The sequence below is a fragment of the Rhinatrema bivittatum genome, chromosome 4 (assembly GCF_901001135.1).
Source record: "Rhinatrema bivittatum chromosome 4, aRhiBiv1.1, whole genome shotgun sequence".
Taxonomy (NCBI): domain Eukaryota; kingdom Metazoa; phylum Chordata; class Amphibia; order Gymnophiona; family Rhinatrematidae; genus Rhinatrema; species Rhinatrema bivittatum.
In genome coordinates, this window is record NC_042618.1 from 203,792,697 (window position 1) to 203,816,751 (window position 24,055).

At 43.9% G+C, this 24,055-nt stretch overlaps 1 protein-coding gene across 1 annotated transcript in view; it reads left to right on the forward strand.

The window, feature by feature from the left end:
• ZMYND10 (zinc finger MYND-type containing 10) overlaps window positions 1–24,055 on the forward strand; it is a 364,741-nt gene that overhangs the window by 28,210 nt on the left and 312,476 nt on the right. Inside the window, exon 2 of the mRNA XM_029599566.1 lies at window positions 2,133–2,241. Coding sequence (XP_029455426.1) covers window positions 2,133–2,241 — 109 coding nt within the window. The remainder of the gene's footprint in view (window positions 1–2,132; window positions 2,242–24,055) is intronic.

Here is a 24,055-nt window from a genome sequence, read left to right on the forward strand (position 1 = left end):
GCTATCTACGGAAACACCGTTTGCGGAAAGCAAACTTACTTGTTCCAGAACTAAAGAAACAATCAAAGTCAAAGGTTTTGCCAGCACGGTATCTGAAGTCTCTAAAAGTTGGGTAACATTTAAACTTTTTATGAGGCAGGGCCATACTTGTAGCTCTCGCCTGCCTGAGTTCCGGGGAGGCTCTCCCTCAGAGCTTAAGTCAGGGAGCTTATGTGAAATGGAGTTCAAACTCACTTTTTATTGTTTCTTTTCAAAGCTTCTTTTTCTAAGAGTCCTCCTCTTTCACTAAAGGGATCCAGGAGGAGAGGAGCACCATGCCAACATCTTGAGCAGCCTGTCTAATATGATCTTCATTTTCTCTGGCCCGGGTACACTCTGGTCCAACATCAAAGGCCCAAAATGATGCACTAATCTGCTCGACATCAGATCATCACTGGTGACGTTGAGCCAGAGTGGCCCAGAGACAATGAGGATTATGCTGAGGTGGGAGAGCTGGAAAAAAGTGGGAGATGGGTCAGTCTGGCCCGCAGGTCATAGTTTTCCCACCCCTGCTATACCACTTAGTAGCAATGAAGTTCAACAAACATTGCAGTTGCACTGCTCTTTCAGCAAATCATGCACTGTATTTCCATCTGTATAATCTCTGATAGCTCTGCTGACTTTATCTCATTTTCCTCCAGCTCTGCTTTCTCCTGCTCTGTGATCCTGTATCCCTCCTGGATCACCTAAGAACTCTGATCTCTCCCAATTTATCTCATCTGTCTGCTTGGTGAGCTTGGAGCCCCCACCCATTCTGCTCTCAGGATTTCCATGCTTAGAACCCCATAGATACAGCTTCTCTCCAGGAAATCTGCAAAATGTAGTCCACTGTATATCTTTTTTTATCTGGACTACCTCTGTGTATATTGTGCCTTATTAGTCATCTTCAAGGATTCTTTTAGAGATTCAGTAGCTGGAATAGATGCCCCTCTACAACAGATCGGGGATCGTGGACTGAGCAAAGGAGGAAGTGCAACACACTGTGGCACCAAAACATGGATTGACAGGGTTGAGGCTTTGGATTCAGTTGGGTGATAGTGTGCTTCTATATGCTGAAACAGAGCAGAACATATCTGCAGCAGCACAGATGCATAGTGAGGTTGAGTTCCTTCCCTGGATCAAGATCACTTGGGTGGGCAGCATATGGTTCAAAAAAATCACTCTAGTCCCAAAATTTTCTTTTTTTTTTTAACTCTCTTTATTTATAAACTTTTCTTGGCATACAGTTTACAGTAGCAAGTGCACAGAATAACAGGATAAATATACACTGTTACTGAACCCAATAACATATGTAACATACATAAAGACTAATATTTATATGCAGCATACAGTGTTAAGTAAGAAGTTAGGAGTTAGACTGGGAAGGAAGAAGAGCTATAGGTCCAGAAAAAGAGACTAACACGCATCAGCCCAACAATGCTGGTGATAGATCCACCCATATGTTGTTATATTTAAATTGCTCATTTTTTAAGGCATACTGAAGGCGCTTAATATCAGCAATATCTCATACTTGAGCACACCGCCCCAAAATTATTTAATAACCTACAATTTGAAACTATTAGCCAAATCAGCTAATTTAATAATGTGGTTAATATGTTAGTCTATTTGCATAGAAATAAAGGTTAACAAGTTGTATGTGATACCATTTTATTGGTTTAATTTGAATCAGATATGACTAGCTTTTCTGTGCTCTCATCAGATCAATGTAAAATGAGCTAAAATGTTGCAAAGGCTGGCAACTCTGGCTTACAGTAATGACAACAGGATTGTCTTGGCTTAGCAGAAGAGAAGAATCTGAGCTTTAGTTGGTAAGAAAAAGTATCTTGGGAAGGGGGATTTCTGGCTTCATGGAATGAAGGAAATAAGAGAAGCTAGCTCTGGAAACAGCGACCGTAATATCAGGTCTGGGGGCTGAAGGTTAGAGTGAAATTGATCCTGGCTGAGCATGGAGGCAAGAGAGTAAAGGAAGGGATGGCTACACTAGGAAAAAGAGAAAAGTGCTCATGTAAGAAGGCCTCAGACAGCTCAAGATTTTGAGTGTATCAGGACTGTACAGCTAACATGATTTTTTTTGTTTTTTTGTTTCTGTATAGGTGGTTCAAACAGCATGAATATATTGAGAAACTGAACATGCAGGCCATCCTGAATGCCTCAGCAAGCCAGGAGGAGTTCATTAAGGAGTTACTGGTAACCTATGGAAAGGTAATCCCCTTCCAAGAGTACTAGCAAAGCTCCAGCTCCCAGTTAGCACTAGGGGTGTGCACAGGAAAAAATGTATTAATTTGCTTTTTTTCTGTTGATAAGCAGGCTAAATTAGCTATGATCCTGTGGGTGAGCTCTACTGAGCATGTGCAGGGGTTCCCGTGCAGGCATTGCTTCAAGAGCCCTACAGTCTGTTTTTGTCTGAGCATAGCCCGGATATGTACTCAGATATTTTTTCCAAAATCATTTAAAATCTTGTCTCTTTTCTTCGGTTTCTTCACTTTTAGGTATCTTGCACTCACAACAGCATTTTTCATTGCTACAAAAAAAAAAAAAGACTTGTGCGCCCTCAAAATGGCTGAAGAATGACATCCATGATAAGATGAAGTCCCTCATAGCATGTTATCACTGCTTTACTCCGGATGTGCCTGAGAACCAATCTGATTCAAAAAATATTTCAGGGCACATAGAAAAACTGCATAAGTCTCTCAGAAGCAGCAGTAGATCCTCCTCCCGCAGTGTGGCATCATCTGCCTCATCGGGGAAATGAGTTGAGCAGGGATTCTCATTACCTCTCTTATCGGTCTAAATCAAAGCCACATGGTTGAGTGTTAGACTCCCTGCATCAAGCCGGAGCCTGCATCAAGGAAACGATAATCAGCATCGGTACCGTCCGTGCAAGGTACTGCAATGCGCTCAACGCATGGCGCACCAAAGGATGTGCTTGATGCACAGTGCATTGAGAGACACACTTGGTGCACAGCGCATCCAGTGATTTGCAGGATGCAAGGTGCACTGATGCCCTTGACACATGGTGCATCGATGCATGCATCATTTGACACACAGGAAGCAACTTATTTACATCTTTCAATTACCATGGTCCTCATTCATTCTAGGCTGATAGCAGAGGACTTCTGATTAGAGACTCCAGCTTCAATATGCTTCACACTGTTGCTTGCCTTCAAAAAGAAAAAAAGAGAAACCTCTTATGCAGGTACAGAAACTTATCCTTGCCTTCGAAGAAGATATTCCATCACCTAGACCAGGTCAGAAGGCATGTCAGTCACTTGACTTGACAGCAGGTCTAGTGTGAAATGTTTTTGTCTGATCATGTAAAGAGACAGAATAATCCAACTGCTCCTCTTCAGCATTGCTGCAGCGATTCCTCAGACTGGAGTCCCAATATCACCCATCGTGGTGAACACTTCCTTAGAACCCTTGATATGGGGTTCTCACTCAATGGCAGCGGAGTCAAGCTGTTCAAAGGTGACTGACCAGGAGTTTCCCCCTCTAAAGCAACTGGAAGAGCCCCTCATTTGCCTTCATCATCATTAGAATCCAGGGTTAGTAAATCCACTTTCAGGAGAGGGTTCTACAAATATACCTCCTAACCCATTTCAGAATATGCCTGATATCACATAAGAAAATGCCATACTGGGAACACCCGTCAAATTCAAAGTTTCTGGAACAGGTGGGAGAAAAGGCTTAGGACCTGATTTTCAAAAACATTTTCAGGCTTAGAACTGGGTTCAGATAAACACAAACAATAGATGCCTGATCTTTTTCCAAATGTTTATTAAGCAGAGACGTGTTAAAAAATCGCCCGACTCAGGCCGAGTTTCACGGTTCAAAAACCGCTGCCTCAGGGGCTTCAACACTCCACAGTTATGAAAAAATCTCAGTAGTGTATTTCTCATCCGATGTACAGTCAAGTGAAGTGCTGTTTGCAGAAGCATTGCTGACAGTAATTGACTGTACATCGGATGAGAAATACACTACTGAGATTTTTTCATAACTGTGGAGTGTTGAAGCCCCTGAGGCAGCGGTTTTTGAACTGAGAAACTCGGCCTGAGTCGGGCGATTTTTGAACACGTCTCTGCTTAATAAACATTTGGAAAAAGATCAGGCATCTATTGTTTGTGTTTATCCTTACAGCTATCATAGATCGCCTACCTCTTTGTTTTCTTAGAACTGGGTTCTACATGTGCGCATACACACTACCCACGTTAAGGATTGCCTCAAGATATGCTATTGAATTGTTCATATGTTTTACCTGTGTTAAGTGCACTTGTGTAAATGATTTTTGTAAATTTCTGCAATAGTATGTTACATTTATATGCATCCAAAAACAAACAATACTGAAAACCACAATCAATCCAGCATATTTATACCACCTAGTGTGCAGTGAAAAAGTGAATTTTTTTTCTCTTAATTTGACCTCATACATAGGCATTATAAACTGTTAGATAGCATGAAGGTAAGATGCCAGTATTTAATCATAGGTCAGATAATAAAACTTTTTTTTGCTTCAGTGCTCCACTGTGAACTTTTTTATATATATTTTTTTTTATTTTTCACTTAGCTTAATAGCTTGTTAGCGTGAAGAAACTTTCACTGGCTCTCAGTCACTCACATATACACATGCTTTTTCTCTCACTTACATAGGCTCTTAATTATACATTTACACACATGATGTCTATCTTTTCACGCGTACACACACAGGCTTTCAATCACACACATACATGCTGTCTTTTTCTCTCACACACAGACTCTCATTCACATGCTTACAAACATGCTCTCTCTCTTTCTCTTATTTACACACAGGCTCTCAATCACATACAATCACATGCTCCCTCACCTAAACCAGCTCTCAATCACACACAGATACACATGCTGTCTTTCTCTCACTTTCACACATGCTCTCAATCACATACTCACGTGCTCCCTCAGCTAAACCAGCTCTCAATCACACATACTCTTTCACATGTACAGGCTCTCAATCATTCACATACAAGCTATCTCACATACACACACAGGATCTCAAACACACATGCTTGCTCATTCACTCACTCTCCCCCCTCCCCCGAACTAGTGGCAGCATCCTCCTCCTCTACTTCTAACCCTAAAGGCAGCAGCAATCTACTTCATTTTCAGCCCTCGTGGAGCAAGGAGTCCCATCGGCCGTGGGGGTTGACTATGTTCTTCGTTTTTCTCTGAGCTGCGCTGCTCATGCTTCAGCCCGTGCCTCTCTTCTTTTCTTAGGGCCACTAGCTTGGTCTCTTCTTCCCGCGCATGCACCTGCTACTCACCACTTCCTCTTCCGGGCTGCGGGGCGGCGGAAAGAAGAGAGCATGCCGGTGCCGCTGACTCCTGCTGCTTTCCGTCTGGGCTTTCAGCGTTTTAAGCCCGGGTGTAGGACCTGTCTTGCTTGGGTAGGGGGAGCAGCTGGGTCAGCAGGAGACCAGGAAGTGTGGCGACACACCTGCGTGTGCTTGGTGACACATTGGTGTGTCGCGACACACCGGTTGAGAACCACTAATCTAGATAGCCGAACCAGAGGACATCTGGGCGTCAGGAACATCTGAGACATCTGGATACGGACGAGGAACCCTGAGGCTTACGGAAAGGGAAGCCAAGGGCTGGAACATACCACGAAGAGGATCCGATGAGGAATGAAACCTGGAGCGTCGGACGTGGACATCAGAAACAAGAAGACATGGAACATGAAGTCTTCCGAACAGGAGCAGCAAGATGGACCACGATGGAAGTGGTGGAACTCCATGGAATCTGGAGAGGTTGTAACTCCGAGAATGGATTATGGAGCAGTCATAACTCCATCCGAAGACTCTGAGGAACTGAAGCAGAGCCTTTTTATAGAGCAGGACCAGGAAGAACCCTGGATATCAGCTGGAGGGCACAGGAGAGTTTCCTGTCTCTGGCCCTTTAAAAGGAGAAGAAAGCCATGCAGCCTGCCCCTAGATGGAGCCCTGAAGGTAGGTAGGCGGAGCCAAGACCTGCAGCGGCGTCCTGCCGCATGGAGGAGGAAGAAGCAGGCCGGAGGCGGCTCCACGCCACTGAAGAGGAGCTGCAGGGGCCAGGGACCAGACCCCATGAAGAGGAGATGGCAGAGGTGGCTCCCTGCCGTGGAGAAGCTCAGACAGTGGCACTCGGCCGCAGAAGAGGAGGGAATCCCGGCGAGGACTTCCCCGCTGAAGAGGAGTTGGCGGCCACGTTCGGGCCACGGCGGAGGGGATTCCCCCGAAGGGGGAGTCGGCAGCGTAGCTGCAGAAGGCAAGCAGCAGCAGGCCATGAAGGTGGAAGGAGGCATGGCTTGGCGGCGGTCCGGGCCACAAAGAGGCCTGCAGCACACCGGCTGCATGGAAAGAGAGGTGAGGGCCTGTCCGTGGGATGGGATCCGCAGGCAGGAGCGTAACACTTTTCAATCATAGTGTAACTTTCCCAGGCTAACAATAATATTACACTGCCTCTTCCTAATGCAGGTCATCTCAATGGGAGTATGATCTGTCCCCCCTCAACGCAGTGGAGGCAGGATTTCACTAATATGAAAATGTGCAAGAAAGCCTCACAGACATGCAAATATACAGGAGATAATTTATTTGGAGAAAATGTCGGAGAGGCTGTGGATCTTGGCTATGACCCATTATATTATACTTCAGTCCCTGTCCTCTAGTGTAACCTTTGAACAAACCTACTCCTTTAGGAGGTATTAGAATCATGAACCCAGAAAGCATTTATTTTAACATAAAATGGTTCAATTCACCCTCATCACCAACAGGACTTTAGACCTTACTAACATGATAGCAGGAGCTTTAATCCCCAGACTACTATCCAGTTGAAACCTGGGATCGGTTTTTGACTGAAATCAAAGAATGTAGCCAATATCCTGGCTTGTTTCCCAGAATCACTTTCTTTGGAAGGCAGGATGATGTTCTAGGCAAACTGTTGATCCATCATAACTTGCTTTGGATAGTCTCATAGAAGTACAGATTCCACCTATTAGTTTTGCTACTGACTTGCATAACTGGGAGAGTTGTGACTCCTGATCTGAGGACCTACTGAGATTAGAAATCTACTGCTCTTGGGCTGGCCTGGTAACTCAGTGGCATTGTTGTATACTGCTATATGGAAGGTCCCTGGTTCAGTCCCCAAATCAGGTCTTCCTCTGCCTGGGTCAGTTGTGTCAGGGGAAGTGGGGATCAAACCTTTGGCCCTGGGTATTCAAAATCAGGGGATCTTACCTTGGCTCAGCAATACTCTGGGGACTCTAGTTCAACAATAATTCTGTAGGAGCTATAAGCTAAACAGAAGTAGGGAGACCCGCCTCTGGAGGCTCCCTAATGGACCAGCATTAGATGTGTTACAAATTAAAGGCTAAGTATAAGAAGCTATAGCCTGACACACATTTGCTGGTCCAACAGTTGTCATAGAGTTTGCTCCATAGTTCCACTGTTTGTCTGGCTTGTATTTGCTTGTTCCTGGTTCCTGCTCCAGTCCTGGTCCTCGGCTCCTTCCTGGTTTCTGCTTCCACCTGGTAAGCCCTGGCAGTGACCTGCACCTAGGGGAATGGTGGCTGCTTTTGCTCCAGAGTACCTGGCCTCTCTAAGGTATACCCCTACGCAGGCACAGTATCTTCTGTCAGCTCTCAGCGGAGCAGGCTCTGACAAGCTGGGACTGAGAATGCTGTTGAGGCAGTGTTTACAGCCCTCAGTTTGGGGGGAGGATTATAGTCATTGCTCAAGGGTAACATCTAGTCACAGGATTCAGAGCCCATGATTACAGGATTCCAAAAGGAGCCCTGGGGCGTATGCCCTGGCCTAGGAAAGTCACTGCAATGACCAGACTAAGTGCATTGGGGAGTGTGAGCATATAAAATAAAGGGAAACAAATTATTGGATGGTTATGAATGAAGGCTACGGGTACAAGGAACTGAACCCTGGTTCTGATTGAGCTGAAGGACCATAAGAGCAGGAAGAAACTGCTAAATCAAGCAAAAGATCAGTGCAGTACCATACCATCGCAGGAGAGAGGAAAGAGATTTCACAAAATGTTTAGCAGTAGTGGATGTGCAGTTATCCAAACTGAAGGTGCATATGTTTCCCTACCTGGGGAATTGGATGGTCAAGGGTACCTCAAGCAGAGGTAGAAAAGTGTATGTCAAGCCCCCATCTGTGTGCTGGAGTTACTAGGGTTCATAATAAATTATGCCAAATCTATACTCAGCCTCACACCTTGGTTGGAATTTATAGGGGTTTAAAGTGGCTCTGCCATATTTCTCCTATTGGCCTTACATAAGAACATAGCTGTCATATTTGGTCAGACCAAGGATTCATCAAGTCCAGAATCCTCTTTCCAACAGAAGCTAATCCAAGTCACAAATACCTGACAGAATCCCAAATAGTAGATAGATTCCAAGCTGTTTTGCCACCAAATCGCCCACCTCCCAACAAACTCCCAACGAACTACTGAGGTTAGAATCTCCTTCCTATTGGATTGTACTGGTGCTTCAGTGCTGTGAATTGCCATGTGGAAGGTGCCCTTTTATCATTCTGTCGCATACATGCAGTGTTTCTAAAATAGCATATATACATGTACATGTTACACACACATGCCAATTTTATTTGCAGAAATCTTTTGAAAATTAACCCCATTATGTCCACAGTGAAGGAAGTCAGGCAGAAGCAGTGGACATCAGACTGGTTCATGTTGAGCATGTTGTGTCTTATTGCCTCAACAGTTAATTTTCTGCCCAAGGCATAGCTCCAAATGTAAATCACTCAATTGCAAGAAAAAGCTGATTCAGTGTTAAATATTAAGGACCATGATAAATTAGATTAGTAGATTTGCTATTCTCCTTTTAGATTGAGCATTAGGTATTTTACATCTCCAAATGTGATACGCTCAGTTGACCCTAAAGATCTAGTGGTCACAGGCTATGCAGAGTCTCCAGAAATACATCTTAGTGCATAAAATCTCAGGACTTCCTGCCCTGATGGCTTTCCATTGCCAACCTGGCAAAAGACACGGCCTTCCAAATTCAACCTCACTCAATTCTCTTAACCAAGGATATATCTAATCTGGTTTGGGGAGCTCATTTTTATGAGCTTCACAGTCAGAGCCCCTGGTCTTATGAGCAAAAGAGGCTGCACATCTAAATGTTTACAGAAATCAGGTGACTAGTTATGTGTTAGTGCAAGAATAAGCAGGGAGGGACAGGTTCATGCCTCTTGTGTCAAGAAGCTGTCACGTTATGGTTTTGGGCCATCTCCATCAGGATATCTTTAACAGCCATATATTTAGTGGAAATGGAAAAGGTTTGGCAGGTAAGCTGAATCACTAAATGGACCTTTATGATTGGTCCTGGGATCAGAGCATAGTGAACAAATTTTGGGAATTCCTGAAATAAATCTGTTCACAACAGTTGAGAAAAGAAATGTACCATAAAGCAATCAGAAAGCAGACTAGCGTGAGATGCTTACTTCCTTCAATGGGGAAGGGGCCTTTTATATATTTATTCTCTAGTACCTCTTGTGGGAAAAACCTTAGTACAACTCAGAGATTGAGAGACTGTGATTCTCATTACTCCTGCATAGCTGAGACAGATCTGGTTTCCACTCCTTCATGATCTATCAATTTAGAAACCAGTTGGGTTAGATATTTTTGAGACAGAACCAGGGAACAGTGTTTCATCTCAAATTCCAATCCCTTGCCTTATGGCTTAGATGTTGAAAGCGAAGTAATTCATTCCTACAGTCTTTTCAGTTCACAGGCCGATGCAGAAAGATATGTTGGCCTATAGTACAGTTTTACCCGTAATTGTGCAATCATTTTCTGCAGGTAAACCTTACTGCCAATGCAGAAGGAGTTTTGTGTGCAGAACATGTACGGGTAAAACTGGGAATACTGCTTAGTGCCTCACAAGGAAATACCATGCAAATGAGGGCATTAAGTAGTGCTTCCCAAAGCAGAGAACTGCACTGGCCAAATGCACTCTTTCTTAGCACTGAAAACCTAACATTTTTAAAAAACGTATTTTTCTTAGCATCCATTCAGATGACTCCAGAACAAGTGGGTTATGCACCTCTACCAGCAGATGGAGACGGAGCAAACTTGACGGCACAGTATATATACTCCTGCAGTGACATCAGCCTGCCAGTATTCTCTGTCTCCAGCATATGGTGGACATGCATCTCCCTACTGGGGATTGCTTCATTTTGAAAAAGGAGAATTAAGGATATTACATTCACACTGCTCTCCTGTGATGATACCAAAAGGTCCCTCCCACAGTTGAGAATTCCTGAGTTGATTTTCGTGGTCCCTTGGTAGCTGGTTTTTCAGCCAATATGGACTTAGTTGCTTAAGCAGCTTGAAAGGCAGTGGGTGCAGGAAGCTAAGCACAGCGGTGATGGCATATGCCATCTCCCCCTGCAGCTGGAGACCGTCTCTGTACTCAACCAGGTAAGGCTGAGCTCAGGTTAGATTTAAAAAAAAAAAAAAATATATATATGCTCGGTGTGCTGTTCCAACATTCGTCCCGCTCCGTGGTAGGTGTAGGGACGTAGGCAGCCTGGCAGGTTGAGCAACCTCTGTAGGCTAGGCCTCACTTTAAGGCTTTTTCACTGCGTTCAGTGTGATAGGCTGCAACGGCATTTTGCGCGCTTTCTTAATCTGCCCTCTACAGGATTGTCGATTTCAGCATGTCCATCTAACTGCATCCAGGTTGTGCATCCAGTTTTTAGATGCTTAGTCGGGTTTTGTATTATGTGCATCTGAGTTAAGTGGCGCCTTAATCGGACGCACCCTTACCTGTGTGTACAAGTTTTATCCCAGGACAAGCAGGATGCTAGTCCTCACAAATGGGTGACGTCACTGACAGAGCCCTATTGCGGGAAAAACTTTCTGTCAAAGTTTCTAAAAACTTTTGACTGGCCCTGTGAGGCCACTGAGCATGCCCAGCATGCCATGATATTCTTTGCCACAGGGGTCTCTCTCTAGTCTTCGTTTTTCCGCACTGCTGTAAGCATCGCGGATCAAGGAGCCTTGTGAGTTTTTCTTCACAATATTTCTGACTGAAAAGTCAACATTTTCTCCCATCTGTTAGAGTACACCTAAGTGCAATCTCAGCTTACCATAATAAGATGGGAGATGCACCAATATCCATACAACCTCTTGTTAGTAGGTTTATGAGAGGTTTAACTCAACTTAAACCACCAATTCGGCCACCAGTCATAGAATGGGACCTGAATCTGGTCTTAACAAGACTCATGCATTCTCCTTTTGAACCCATGACTTCCTGTGATCTTAAATTTCTCACATGGAAGACTATCTTCCTCATAGCCATTACATTGGCTAGAAGGGTTAGTGAGTTACAAGCACTTGTCACGTACTCACCCTATACAAAATTCGTACATGGCAGAGTGGTCCTCCGTACACATTCAAAATTCCTCCCCAAGGTCGTTACGGAATTCCACTTGAACCAATCCATAGTTTTACCCACATTCTTTCCAAGGCCTCATTCACACCAAGGTGAATGGGCGTTACATACATTGGACTGTAAGCGTGCGCTGGCATTTTACTTAGACCGCACTGCAGTCCACAGGAAATCCACTCAACTCTTTGTATCTTATGATCCAAACAAACCGGGTAAAGCAGTGGGTAAACATACTCTATCCAACTGGTTAGCAGATTGCATACAGTTTTGCTATGAAAAAGCAGGCCTTCCTCTCCAAGGGTGAGTAAAAACACATTCAGTAAGAGCAATGTCAACCTCAGTAGCACACTATCGTTCAGTGCCAATTCTTGACATATGTAAAGCAGCAACATGGAGTTCTCTTCACACCTTTGCAGCTCATTACTGTTTGGATAAACAGGGACGACAAGATTCAGCCTACGGACAATCTGTCTTAAAGAACTAGTTTCCAGTTTAATCCCAACTCATAAGAAAATGCCATACTGGGTCAGATCAAGGGTCCATCAAGCCCAGCATCCTGTTTCCAACAGTGGCCAATCCAGGCCATAAGAACCTGGCAAGTACCCAAAAACTAAGTCTATTCCATGTTACTATTGCTAATGGCAGTGGCTATTCTCTAAGTGAACTTAATAGCAGGTAATGGACTTTTCCTCCAAGAACTTATCCAATCCTTTTTTAAACACAGCTATACTAACTGCACTAACCACATCCTCTGGCAACAAATTCCAGAGTTTAATTGTGCGTTGGGTAAATTGTGCGTTGGGTAAAATTTTAAACATCTCTAGAGATGTTTAAAATTATGCGAGGTCTAGAACGGGTAGATGTGAATCTGTTATTTACTCTTTCGGATAATAGAAAGACTAGGGGGCACTCCATGAAGTTAGCATGGGGCACATTTAAAACTAATCGGAGAAAGTTCTTTTTTACCCAATGCACAATTAAACTCTGGAATTTATTGCCTTCTCCAAGCTGAAAAGTCCTAACCTCTTTAGTCTTTCCTCATAGGGGAGCTGTTCCATTCCCCTTATCATCTTGGTAGCCCTTCTCTGTACCTTCTCCATCGCAATTATATCTTTTTTGAGATGTGGCGACCAGAATTGTACACAGTATTCAAGGTGCGGTCTCACCATGGAGCGATACAGAGGCATTATGACATTTTCCGTTTTATTCACCATTCCCTTTCTAATAATTCCCAGCATTCTGTTTGCTTTTTTGACTGCCGCAGCACACTGAACCGACGATTTCAATGTGTTATCCACTATGACGCCTAGATCTCTTTCTTGGGTGGTAGCACCTAATATGGAACCCAACATTGTGTAATTATAGCATGGGTTATTTTTCCCTATATGCATCACCTTGCACTTATCCACATTAAATTTCATCTGCCATTTGGATGCCCAATTTTCCAGTCTCACAAGGTCTTCCTGCAATTTATCACAATCTGCTTGTGATTTAACTACTCTGAACAATTTTTTTGTCATCTGCAAATTTGATTATCTCACTCGTCATATTTCTTGCCAGATCATTTATAATATATTGAAAAGTAAGGGTCCCAAATCAGATCCCTGAGGCACTCCACTGTCCACTCTTTTCCACTGAGAAAATTGTCCATTTAATCGTACTCACTGTTTCCTGTCTTTTAGCCAGTTTGCAATCCACGAAAGGACATCGCCACCTATCCCATGACTTTTTACTTTTCCTAGAAGCCTCTCATGAGAAACTTTGTCAAACGCCTTCTGAAAATCCAAGTATACTACATCTACCGGTTCACCTTTATCCACATGTTTATTAACTCCTTCAAAAAAGTGAAGCAGATTTGTGAGGCAAGACTTGCCTTGGGTAAAGCCATGCTGACTTTGTTCAATTAAACCATGTCTTTCTATATGTTCTGTGATTTTGATGTTTAGAACACTTTCCACTATTTTTCCTGGCACTGAAGTCAGGCTAACCGGTCTGTAGTTTCCCAGATCGCCCCTGGAGCTCTTTTTAAATATTGGGGTTACATTTGCTATCCTCCAGTCTTCAGGTACAATGGATGATTTTAATGATAGGTTACAAATTTTTACTAAAAGGTCTGAAATTTCATTTTTTAGTTCCTTCAGAACTCTGGGGTGTATACCATCCGGTCCAGGTGATTTACTACTCTTCAGTTTGTCAATCGGGCCTACCACATCTTCTAGGTTCACCGTGATTTGATTCAGTCCATCTGAATCATTACCCATGAAAACCTTCTCCATTACGGGTACCTCCCCAACATCCTCTTCAGTAAACACCGAAGCAAAGAAATTTGTACCCCGGTATAGCACTGTCCCATTGGTTATCCTCTTTCCACCATGTCTCTGAGATGCCAATTAAGTCTATGTCATTCACTGCTATACATTCTAATTCTCCCATCTTACTTCTTAGACTTCTGGCATTAGCATACAAACATTTCAAAGTTTGTTTTTTGTTTGTATTTTCATTCTGCTTTTTAATTGATAGGGATAAGTTAGAATTTTTTAGCTCAGGTGAGTTTTTAGTTACAGGCACTTGGACTACTTTTCTAATTATTGGAACCTCACTGTCGGGACGCCCTAATTCTAATGCATGAAGAGACTCCTCCTTCCCCAAAAGGTTCCCCAGTTCCTAACAAAACTGAATCCCTCTTCCTTGCACCATCGTCTCATCCACGCATTGAGACTCCGGAGCTCTGCCTGCCTCTGGTGACCTGCGCGTGGAACAGGGAGCATTTCAGAGAATGCTACCCTGGAGGTTCTGGATTTAAGCTTTCTACCTAAGAGCCTAAATTTGGCTTCTAGAACCTCCCTCCAACATTTTCCTATGTCGTTGGTGCCCACATCTACATCCAACCTGCTGTGACCTTCGGCTGCCTCATTTTCAACAACAATACTTCAGTGTTGCTTTACTACAAAATGACTCAGCCTCTAGTTTGCTAATCACCCATATGTGAGGACTAGCATCCTGCTTGTCCTGGGATAAAGCAAAATTGCTTACCTTGTAATAGGTGTTATCCCAGGACAGCAGGATGTATTCCTCACGAAACCCACCCGCCACCCCGCGGAGTTGGGTCCAATACATTTTATTATTTTATTTTTGCTCAAGTTTATTGCTACATACGAGACTAGAGAGACCCCTGTGGCAGAGAATATCATGGCATGCTGGGCATGCTCAGTGGCCTCACAGGGCCAGTCAAACGTTTCTAGAAACTTTGACAGAAAGTTTTTCCCGCAATAGGGCTCCGTCAGTGACATCACCCATATGTGAGGACTACATCCTGCTGTCCTGGGATAACACCTATTACAAGGTAAGCAATTTTGCTTTATTGTGCGCTTAATTTGTTTTACGGTGCTTATTTTTGGGATGCCTAAGTTTTACGCCAAGGTGTGAGAAGCCTAATTTTTGGACACCTAGGTTGAATGCCTAGTATTTTTGGATGTACAAAAAAAAAAAGCTAGACGCACGCCTCCAGCTGCCATTCAAGCACACTGTCGGTCATAATGGCACCTATGCTTAAGAAACCTAAGCACCTTTCTCTTTGTGCTGCCTGTCATATTCGGGTATCTCAGCCAAGAGTGCTCACTAACTTGTGTTAGTACTGTTTGGAGGCTCAGTGAGAATTGCTTTCCTCTGATTTTACTAAGCCTGACTCTTCCCAGCCGGATTATAGGCCTGGGTACAGATGACTCAGGTGGAATGCCTGATTTTGGAACTCCTCTATCTGGTTCCTCAGCAGGGGGCAGTAGCTCAGTGAGTATGCCTCAAGTACCTCCTGGAATGGATGCTTCTACCTTTTTGTGGGTAGAGTTTTTAAGGGATTACAATCTTTTTTCCAGGCGCAATTTTCAGTCCTCTCTAATACTCCTAGAGCAGCGTCCAGGTTGGAACTTTGCTGGGACCTACTGTTAAGCACCGGAGTACTGCTAGAGCGGTAGCGGGACTTCCCGATGCAGAACTGGATGGCACGAATGATGATGTTGATCCTGAATCCCTTGAGGATGGTGAAATTCCTCCAGGATTAAAACTGTATAGAGCTATGCTACTGTTCTTTCATAAAGATGAACTGCCAGCTCTGATTTCCCAGACCTTGAAAATGCTTGGAGTTCCTGGGGCAGACACTGTGACTGATCTGAAGAAAAATCCCATTTTGGTTTCTTTGCATAAGGCCTCTTATTTTTTCCCGTGATGGAATCCGTTCAAGAATGAATTGATCTTGGGCGGGGCACCCAGAGACTAATTTCAAAGGGGGTCGGGCTCTGGATCCAGTAGAAAGAGAGCGTTTACATTTTCCGAAGGTAGATGCACTTCTGAGTGCAGTCTCCAAGCGGACCACTATTCCCATTGAAGGAGGAGCGGCCTTGAAGGATACTCATGACAGAAGGATTGAGACTATCCTTAAGCAAGCATTTGATGCAGTGGCAATGACCTTATAGATTGCGTCTTGTTGTTCCCTGGAGGCTTGCTTTTGTTTGCTTCTCTCCCAGGAGGTCGATGACTCTGGGATGAACTCCAGGGCAGTTATGGAGCTAGCTGCTTTTTTTTGGCAGATGTGGGCTGTGATTTGGTCTGCTCTTCAGCCAAAGGAGTGACTTCCAAAGTTGCGGCCAGGCATCAGTTACGGCTGAGAAATTGATCGGCCGATGTGACCTCTAAGGTTAACCTTACCAAATTGCCCCTTAAAGGCTCACTATTATTTGGGAGCAAGTTGGAAAAACTGACCAGTAAGTGGTGAAAATCTCTAGTTCCTCATTTGCCAGAGCATAAGAAGCAGATGCCACATACTTTTAACATGAGAGGTTGTACTAGAGGATCCAGGCATTTTTGTCCCTATAGGGGAATGGCCCTTCCGAGAATTCAACCTTTTGGTAAGTCTCAGTCCTTTTGTCCCCAACAGTCAAGAAGGGGCATGGGTTTGGTTAGTAGACCCTCCCGACACTCCCAATGAAGGTTTGCCGACCCACCCCTGGGAACAGGAGATAGGGGGAGACCTCTCTCTCTCTTCTATCAGAGGTGGGTCAAGATCACATCGGATCACTGGGTCCTGGAAGTGATATGCGCTGGACTTTTGCAGTGTTCGTGGTGTCTCCCTGTCACTCACCATAGAAGAAGCAGTCAGTGGAAACTACATTGGCAAGGCTCCTCAGTCTGAGGGCTGTAGTTCGTGTCCACATCGCAAGAAAATACGGGTCAATATTCCATTTATTTCATTGTGCCCAAGAAGGACTCCTTTCGTCCCATACTGGATCTCAAAGGGGTCAACTGTCATCTGCGGGTGATGCATTTTCATATGGAAACATTGTGCTCAGTAATAATGGCCGTTCAGTTGGGGGAATTTCTGATCTCTTTGGATCTGTCAGAGGCCTGCCTTCATATTCCCATCCGACTAGAGCATCAACCCTTTCTGCGGTTTGCAGTTCTGGGACGCCATTATCAGTTTCGAGCCCTGCCCTTTGGCCTGGCCACCACCCCAAGGAGCTTTGCCAAGGTGTAATGGTGGTTTTGGTGGTAGACTTGAGAAAAGATGGGATCCTCATACACCTGTATTTGGATGACTGGCTGATTCGAGCCAAGTCGCTGGAAGAGAGCTGCAGAGTGACCCGCAAGGTGATCTCCCTGTTGCAGGAGCTCATCTGGGTAGTGAACCTGGCCAAGAGCAGTCTTCAGCCTGCTCAGTCATTGGAATACCTCGGAGTTCGGTTCGACATGAAGCAGGACAAGGTTTTTCTGCCGGAAGTGTGCATTTAGAAGTTGATGACACAGCTCCGTCTGTTATTGAAAACTCTGCATCCAACCATATGGTCCTACCTGCAAGTACTTGGCTTAAAGGCGGTGACCCTGGAAGTGGTCCCATGGGCGAGGGTGCATATGCATCATCTTCAGCACTCCTTTCTGTCTCAGTGGAACCCTCAGTCTCAAGGACTATTCGATTCGACTCCTCCTGCCGATGCAAGTTAATGGACTTCTCCTCCAAGAAACTTATCCAAACCTTTTTTTAAACCCAGCTACACTAACTGCACTAACCACATCCTCTGGCAACAAATTCCAGTGCTTAATTGTGCGTTGAGTGAAAAATAATTTTCTCCGATTAGTTTTAAATGTGCTATTTCCCAACTTCATGGAGTGCTCCCTAGTCCTTCTGTTATCCGAAAGAGTAAATAACCGATTCACATCTACCTGTTCTAGACCTCTCTTGATTTTAAAGACCTCTGTCATATCCCGTTTCAGCCGTCTCATCTCCAAGCTGAACAGCCCTAACCCCTTTAGCCTTTCCTCATAGGAGTGTTGTTCATCCCCTTATTTTGGTCGCCCTTCTCTGTACCTTCTCCAGTGCAACTCTATCTTTTTTGAGATGCAGTGACCAGAATTGTACACAGTACTCAAGGTGTGATCTCACCATGTACTGATACAGAGGCATTATGACATTTCCATTTTATTCACCATTCCCTTCCTAATAATTCCTAACATTCTGTTTCCATTTTTGATTGCTGCAACACACTAAGCCGACAATTTCAATGTATTATCCAGCATGATGCCTAGATCTTTTTTCCTGGGTGGTAACTCCTAGCATGGGTTATTTTTCCCTTTATACAACACCTTGCATGTGTCCACATTAAATTTCATCTGCCATTTGGATGCCCAATCTTCCAGTCTTGCAAGGTCCTCCTGCAATTTATCACAATCCCCTTGTGATTTAACCACTCTGAATAGCTTTGTATCATCTATAAATTTGATTACCTCACTGGTTGCTGCTTGGCCTGTCAGGGACACGCCCCCTGCCTCCCCCCCCATTCCTAAGTTAAAATGTGTATTTGGCCGGGAGAGCGCGCTGACGTCACCGCCGGGAATGGCTGCCTGAAGCGAGAGCTCCCTGCGGCGTTTCTTTTACAAAGCCCGAATCGCACGACATTAATCGATTAACAAGCTAATAACACCCAAGCATCCAGCCTTGTAAGGAAGAGATGGCGTCGAAACGCAAAAACCCGGACCTCACGCAATTTTCTTACACAAAAACGTCTGACAATACTGCGGACATGACGGCGGAGCAGGCCTCAAGTGAGACCCCGGAGCTCGATTTTGAACATGCGGCACCCGCGTCCCTCGCAGAGCTTACCACTCGTACGGAACTTAGAGAATGGTTCATAGAGTTAAGGCGCGATCTCAAACAGCACAAACAGGACCTGCTGACCTCTATATCAGAGGTAAGAGAAGAGCTAGCAGCGGTGGGGCACCGTGTTGATGATCTAGATATCCACGTTGAGCAGCACGAGGAGGATATACATAAAATGGCGGACGAATCGAAACAAACCCAGGCCACTCTTAAAATCTTACATGAAAAGGTTGAGGATCTCGAAAACAGATCCTGCCGTAATAATATTCACATCAGATGCGTCCCTGAGCTCCCCGAATACCTTAACTGCGTGGAAGTGGTCACTAAGATCTTTCACGCTATCCTGCTGACTGCAGACGGGGGGGGAGGAAGAGCCGGCGACGAGGACTGATGCCTTTCATATAGAACGGGCTCATCGGGTACAAGGGCCCCGCAACACTGAAAAACCTAGAGATATTCTAACGTGCCTCCAGACTTTTCAAGAAAAAACTCTCATTTACAATGCATCCAGGAAACAAAAAGAATGGCTATGGGAAACTCATAAATTGAATATCTTTAATGATTTGGCAGCTTCTACAATGCGCAAACGGTTTGACCTGCGTCCTGCTACCTCTGTACTACAGGAAAACAACATTCGCTATCGATGGACTTTTCCTTTCAGTTTGTTATTCACTGTACGATGGTGCCACCTACAGGGTCAGAGACATGGAAGAAGCGTCTGAAGCCTTTGGCAAAGCTAAATTATCTCTACCAATCTCCACCATCTCTACACAATCCAGATCTAGCAGAACACCTAACATACCAAGATGGCAGCAGGCTGGCAATTCCAAAAGGCTGGAACGCCAGAGAGGTTCTGCTAGATAGTCACAACCACCACCGGTGCGTTAATCAGAGAAGTCGCTGTTTATCTTTGATCACTTTCCACATGCACTGAGTGCTAATCGGATGCTGGGTATTTACTGGACTTAAATAAAGGCAAAGCCTCGCAGTATAACATGTTTCTTTCGTTTCAGTAAGCCGCAGGGCAGGCGGCTTCCCCGTAGGTGGCTAAGACCCCTGAGCTGGGAAGTATCCAGATGGAGGATACATGAGATTTGGGATTGGGTTGGGAGGGGGAAACTTCACTCCATGAGCCACTACATGAGGAATTACGATCAATATGCTACATTTCTTCTTTGGGAATGCTTGCTCCCTTACTACTAATCGGGGATTTCCAGGAGAAATTACCGGATGAATCATGGCTTTAAAGGTATGGTCCCTAAATGTCAAGGGACTTAACTCACATACAAAACGTTAATTTTTAGCTCGAGATCTGCTAAATCATCATGTCGATATTGCTCTTATTCAAGAAACTCATATTCGAAAGCGGCATGAAAAACTTTTGCGATTGCACAACTTCCCGACTGTACTACTTGCTGCTAGCACCAAGAATTCCAAGTATGCCGGAGTGGGTATCTTGATAGCCAATACAGTGACTTTTACCCTGAAAGCTTATTATGCTGATCCCCTGGGACGTTTTCAGTTTTTAAAAATAATATGTGATAAAAAAAACTCTAACCATTGTCAATATATATCACCAAATACGGGTCAAGACCTTTTCTTAAAGGCTGTCATTGAGAAATTGACGACGTTTGCTGAAGGACATATCCTCTGGGGAGGGGACCATAATTTAGTACGCAACCCGAGATTGGATACCTCTAACAGGCAATCATCAGGGGGTTGGAAAGCCTCTTCTCAATTATCTGAACTGATGCATAACTGGAGTCTAGTCGACATCTGGAGGCAACGACACCCTACTGAACGGACGTACACATTCTACTCCAACCCCCATAATATGTACTCTAGACTGGACTACTTCCTAATTGACAAACATCTGCAAAACTTGGTGGTTGAAGCTGACATAGGTACAATTACGTGGTCTGACCACGCACCGGTCTGGGCGGTGCTGGATATTACTGACTCTGACCCCGGTATACATTTCTGGCGCCTCAGAGAAGATCTCTTGAAGTCTAAGGAGCACCTTCCTATGATACAGGAGGCTTTACGAGATTATTTTGCCATCAACCAAGGATCGGTATCAAAAGCCAGCTCCATTTGGGAATGTTCCAAACTGGTTATTCGAGGACGACTCATCACACTTGCCGCGGCGTTAAAGAAACAACGGGACAGGAGGCGTTCTGAATTACTCCATTTGATCACCTCTTTATCTCACCAACACGCCAGATCTCTAGCTCCATCCCTTCTTAAACAAATCCAGGTAGCTCGCTCTGAACTACATATCATAGATTCTACACAAATAGCACACAATCTGGCCAGACTTAAGCAGCAACACTTCGAGGGAAACAACAAAGCGGGACGGATATTAGCTAGAAAACTCAAGCAACGCCAGCTGCTAAATAATATCGCTAAAATCAAGGACCAACAAGGAAACATTCAAACCACCAGCAACGACATCAGAAGATGTTTTACGCAATTTTATTCAATGCTGTACAGTAAAGCAACCAACATCACGCAGGAGGACATTCACAATTATCTTTTACCTCTCATGTTGCCAGCCCTGTCGGATGATCAACGGTCCTTCTTAGACGCACCGATCACAATGATAGAAATTCAGACTGCTATTAAGGATTTGAAAAGCGGGAAATCACCAGGTCTTGATGGCTTCACGGGAGCCTATTATAAACAATGTCAAGCGCAATTACTGGACCCACTAGTGGATTTCTTTAATAGCCTATCAGAAGATGTACATCTTCCTCTACATTCTAACGTTGCGGGAATCACAGTCATCGCCAAACCAGGAAGAGACCCCACTCAATGCGGATCCTACCGACCTATATCTTTATTGAACATTGATCTTAAATTGTTTGCTAAGGTTTTAGCTAATCGCTTAAATGTTATTCTTGCGCAGTTGGTACATAAAGATCAGGTGGGGTTTATACCTCAAAGGACAGCAGCAGATAATGTACGTAAAGTGATTGATATCCTATGGTGGGCTAAGCACGAACAAACACCCTTAGTTTTGCTAGCCGTTGACGCCGAAAAGGCTTTTGATCTCGTCCATTGGAATTTTTTGTTTGCTACTTTAACTAAAATGTGTTTTGGGGTACAATTTTTGGGATGGATAAAATGTCTGTATTGCAACCCAGGGGCCAGGATAAAAGTAAACGGGCGGTATGGCGATCTATTTCCTGTGCAAAGAGGTACGAGGCAGGGATGTCCCTTATCGCCTCTACTGTTTGCTCTCTTCCTGGAACCGTTTACCACACGCATCCGAGCATCTAATCAGATAGAGGGGGTTACTGTTGGAACTAGCAGTCTGAAAATGTCCTTATTTGCAGACGACATACTCTTGACACTTACTAACCCTCTAGACTCCTTAAAGGGGGTTACGGAAGAGATCACGGCCTTTAGTGCAGTATCAGGTTTCAAAATTAATTTAGATAAAACCGAACTACTAAATGTGTCGACAGATCCAGCTATCATCTCGACCATAAAACAGAAATACCCATTCAAGGTTGCACATAAATCAATTAAATATCTCGGAGTTCAAATTGGTCCTGACATTCAGCAATTATTCCACCTTAACTATAAACCCCTAGTGGATAGAGTGAAAACTGATATACAAAAATGGGATAGAGATTTTTTCTCCTGGGTAGGAAGAGTAGCAATAGTTAAGATGAACATCTTACCTAAATTTTTATATTTGTTTAACACATTACCTATATTCGTAAGTAGCGCCATATTACGGTCATGGCAAAAGATTTTATTTGATTTCATTTGGAATAGACGTCCCCCTAGGGTGGCCAGACGGATATTACAACAACCGTGGTTGAGGGGAGGATTAGGGGTTCCAAATATAGAGCAATATTATGTGGCTGCGCAGCTCGCTGCCGTTACTGATATTCATAGAAAGATCTATGTAAAGCAATGGGTTAAGTTTGAAGAATTTTTACTAGGAGGATGCCCCCTTAAAATACTTTTCTGGCAACCTCGCGAAACTTGGCCTCCTCTCCGGGCGTTGCCTATGACCTTAGGTACAACTATTAAAATTTGGAACAAATGGAAAGGACACCTCGTAGGCAATAGGACGTATTTTTATTCCACCCACCTCTATTATAATTCTCTCTTCCATGCAGGACAAAGTAATAAATCCTTTCAGAACTGGCACTGACAAGGTATTATTAAGATGGAGAATTTACTTAGTGGAGGTACCCTTATGTCCTGGGCAGACCTACAAACTAGGTATAATCTTCCCTGGCAAGATTTTTTAGCGGGCAGTCAGATCCTTCATTTCCTAAGGACTCCTATTATTTCCAAGGACTTGGCGCAAGGTAAAACCCTTTTTGAACATTTTTGTGAGCATGTAGACAAAAACAGAGGGATGATATCTAAATTGTACAATTTATTACTAGGACCTGCAACTCAAACCTTTAATTACATGTCGAAATGGGAAACTGACCTGGGTTATACTATTAGTCTTGATTCTTGGACACAAATATTCACCTCAGCTCGCAAATGCTCAGTATCAGCCACACTGCAGGAGAATTGTTATAAGCTTATCACTCGATGGCACCTCACCCCAAGTACTTTACACAAACGATATCCCCACATAAGCGATCAATGTTGGAGAGGCTGTGGTCAGACAGGCACCTTTTTCCATACTTGGTAGTCCTGCGATAAGATATCCCCTCTATGGCGGCTTGTCGCGCAATGGTTGGGGCAAATCTTGGGCATTCAGGGTCTATTAGATCCTGGATTCATGCTACTTCTACACCCACACATTCCTCTGGAAAAATGACATTGCTTTTTGTCAACAAGTTTTTATTGCCACTAGATTAACCATAGCCAGTTACTGGAAGCAGGACACGACACCGTCTCTAGCAATAGTGCAGCACAAAATACATTATTACTGTAAAATGGCAGCCATCACAGCGGAATTACATAACTCTTCACATAAATTCCGGGAAGCATGGTCTCACTATCTGCAATGGGAAACAAAACAAGCAGAGCAGTAACCTCACAATCCGGATCTGTCTTTTTCTTGTAGATACAAAGGCATACTAGACTCTAATCTCCTGATATCCCTTCTTTGTTTCCTTTTTATTTATATCGTTATTTCTTTATTTCTTCTTGTATATTTTTTCATTATCCTAGTAGATTCTAGTTAATATACTCTTGAATGGACTCATGGAGGGGACGGGGATAAGGGGGGGGGGGGATTCGAGGGGCCCTACTGGCGTCCTACGTAATACCTACCCAGATAAATAATGTATACCTGTTTGGTTTGCAAAATGTTTATCATGTTTATACAGTTGTTGATCACGTTGTTTGTTGTGACTGGGTATTTTATACGATTGAAAAATCAATAAACTTTAAATTGAAAAAAAAAAATGTGTGTTTGGCCTATGACAAGCGCACATTATACACTCAATGACTTTCTT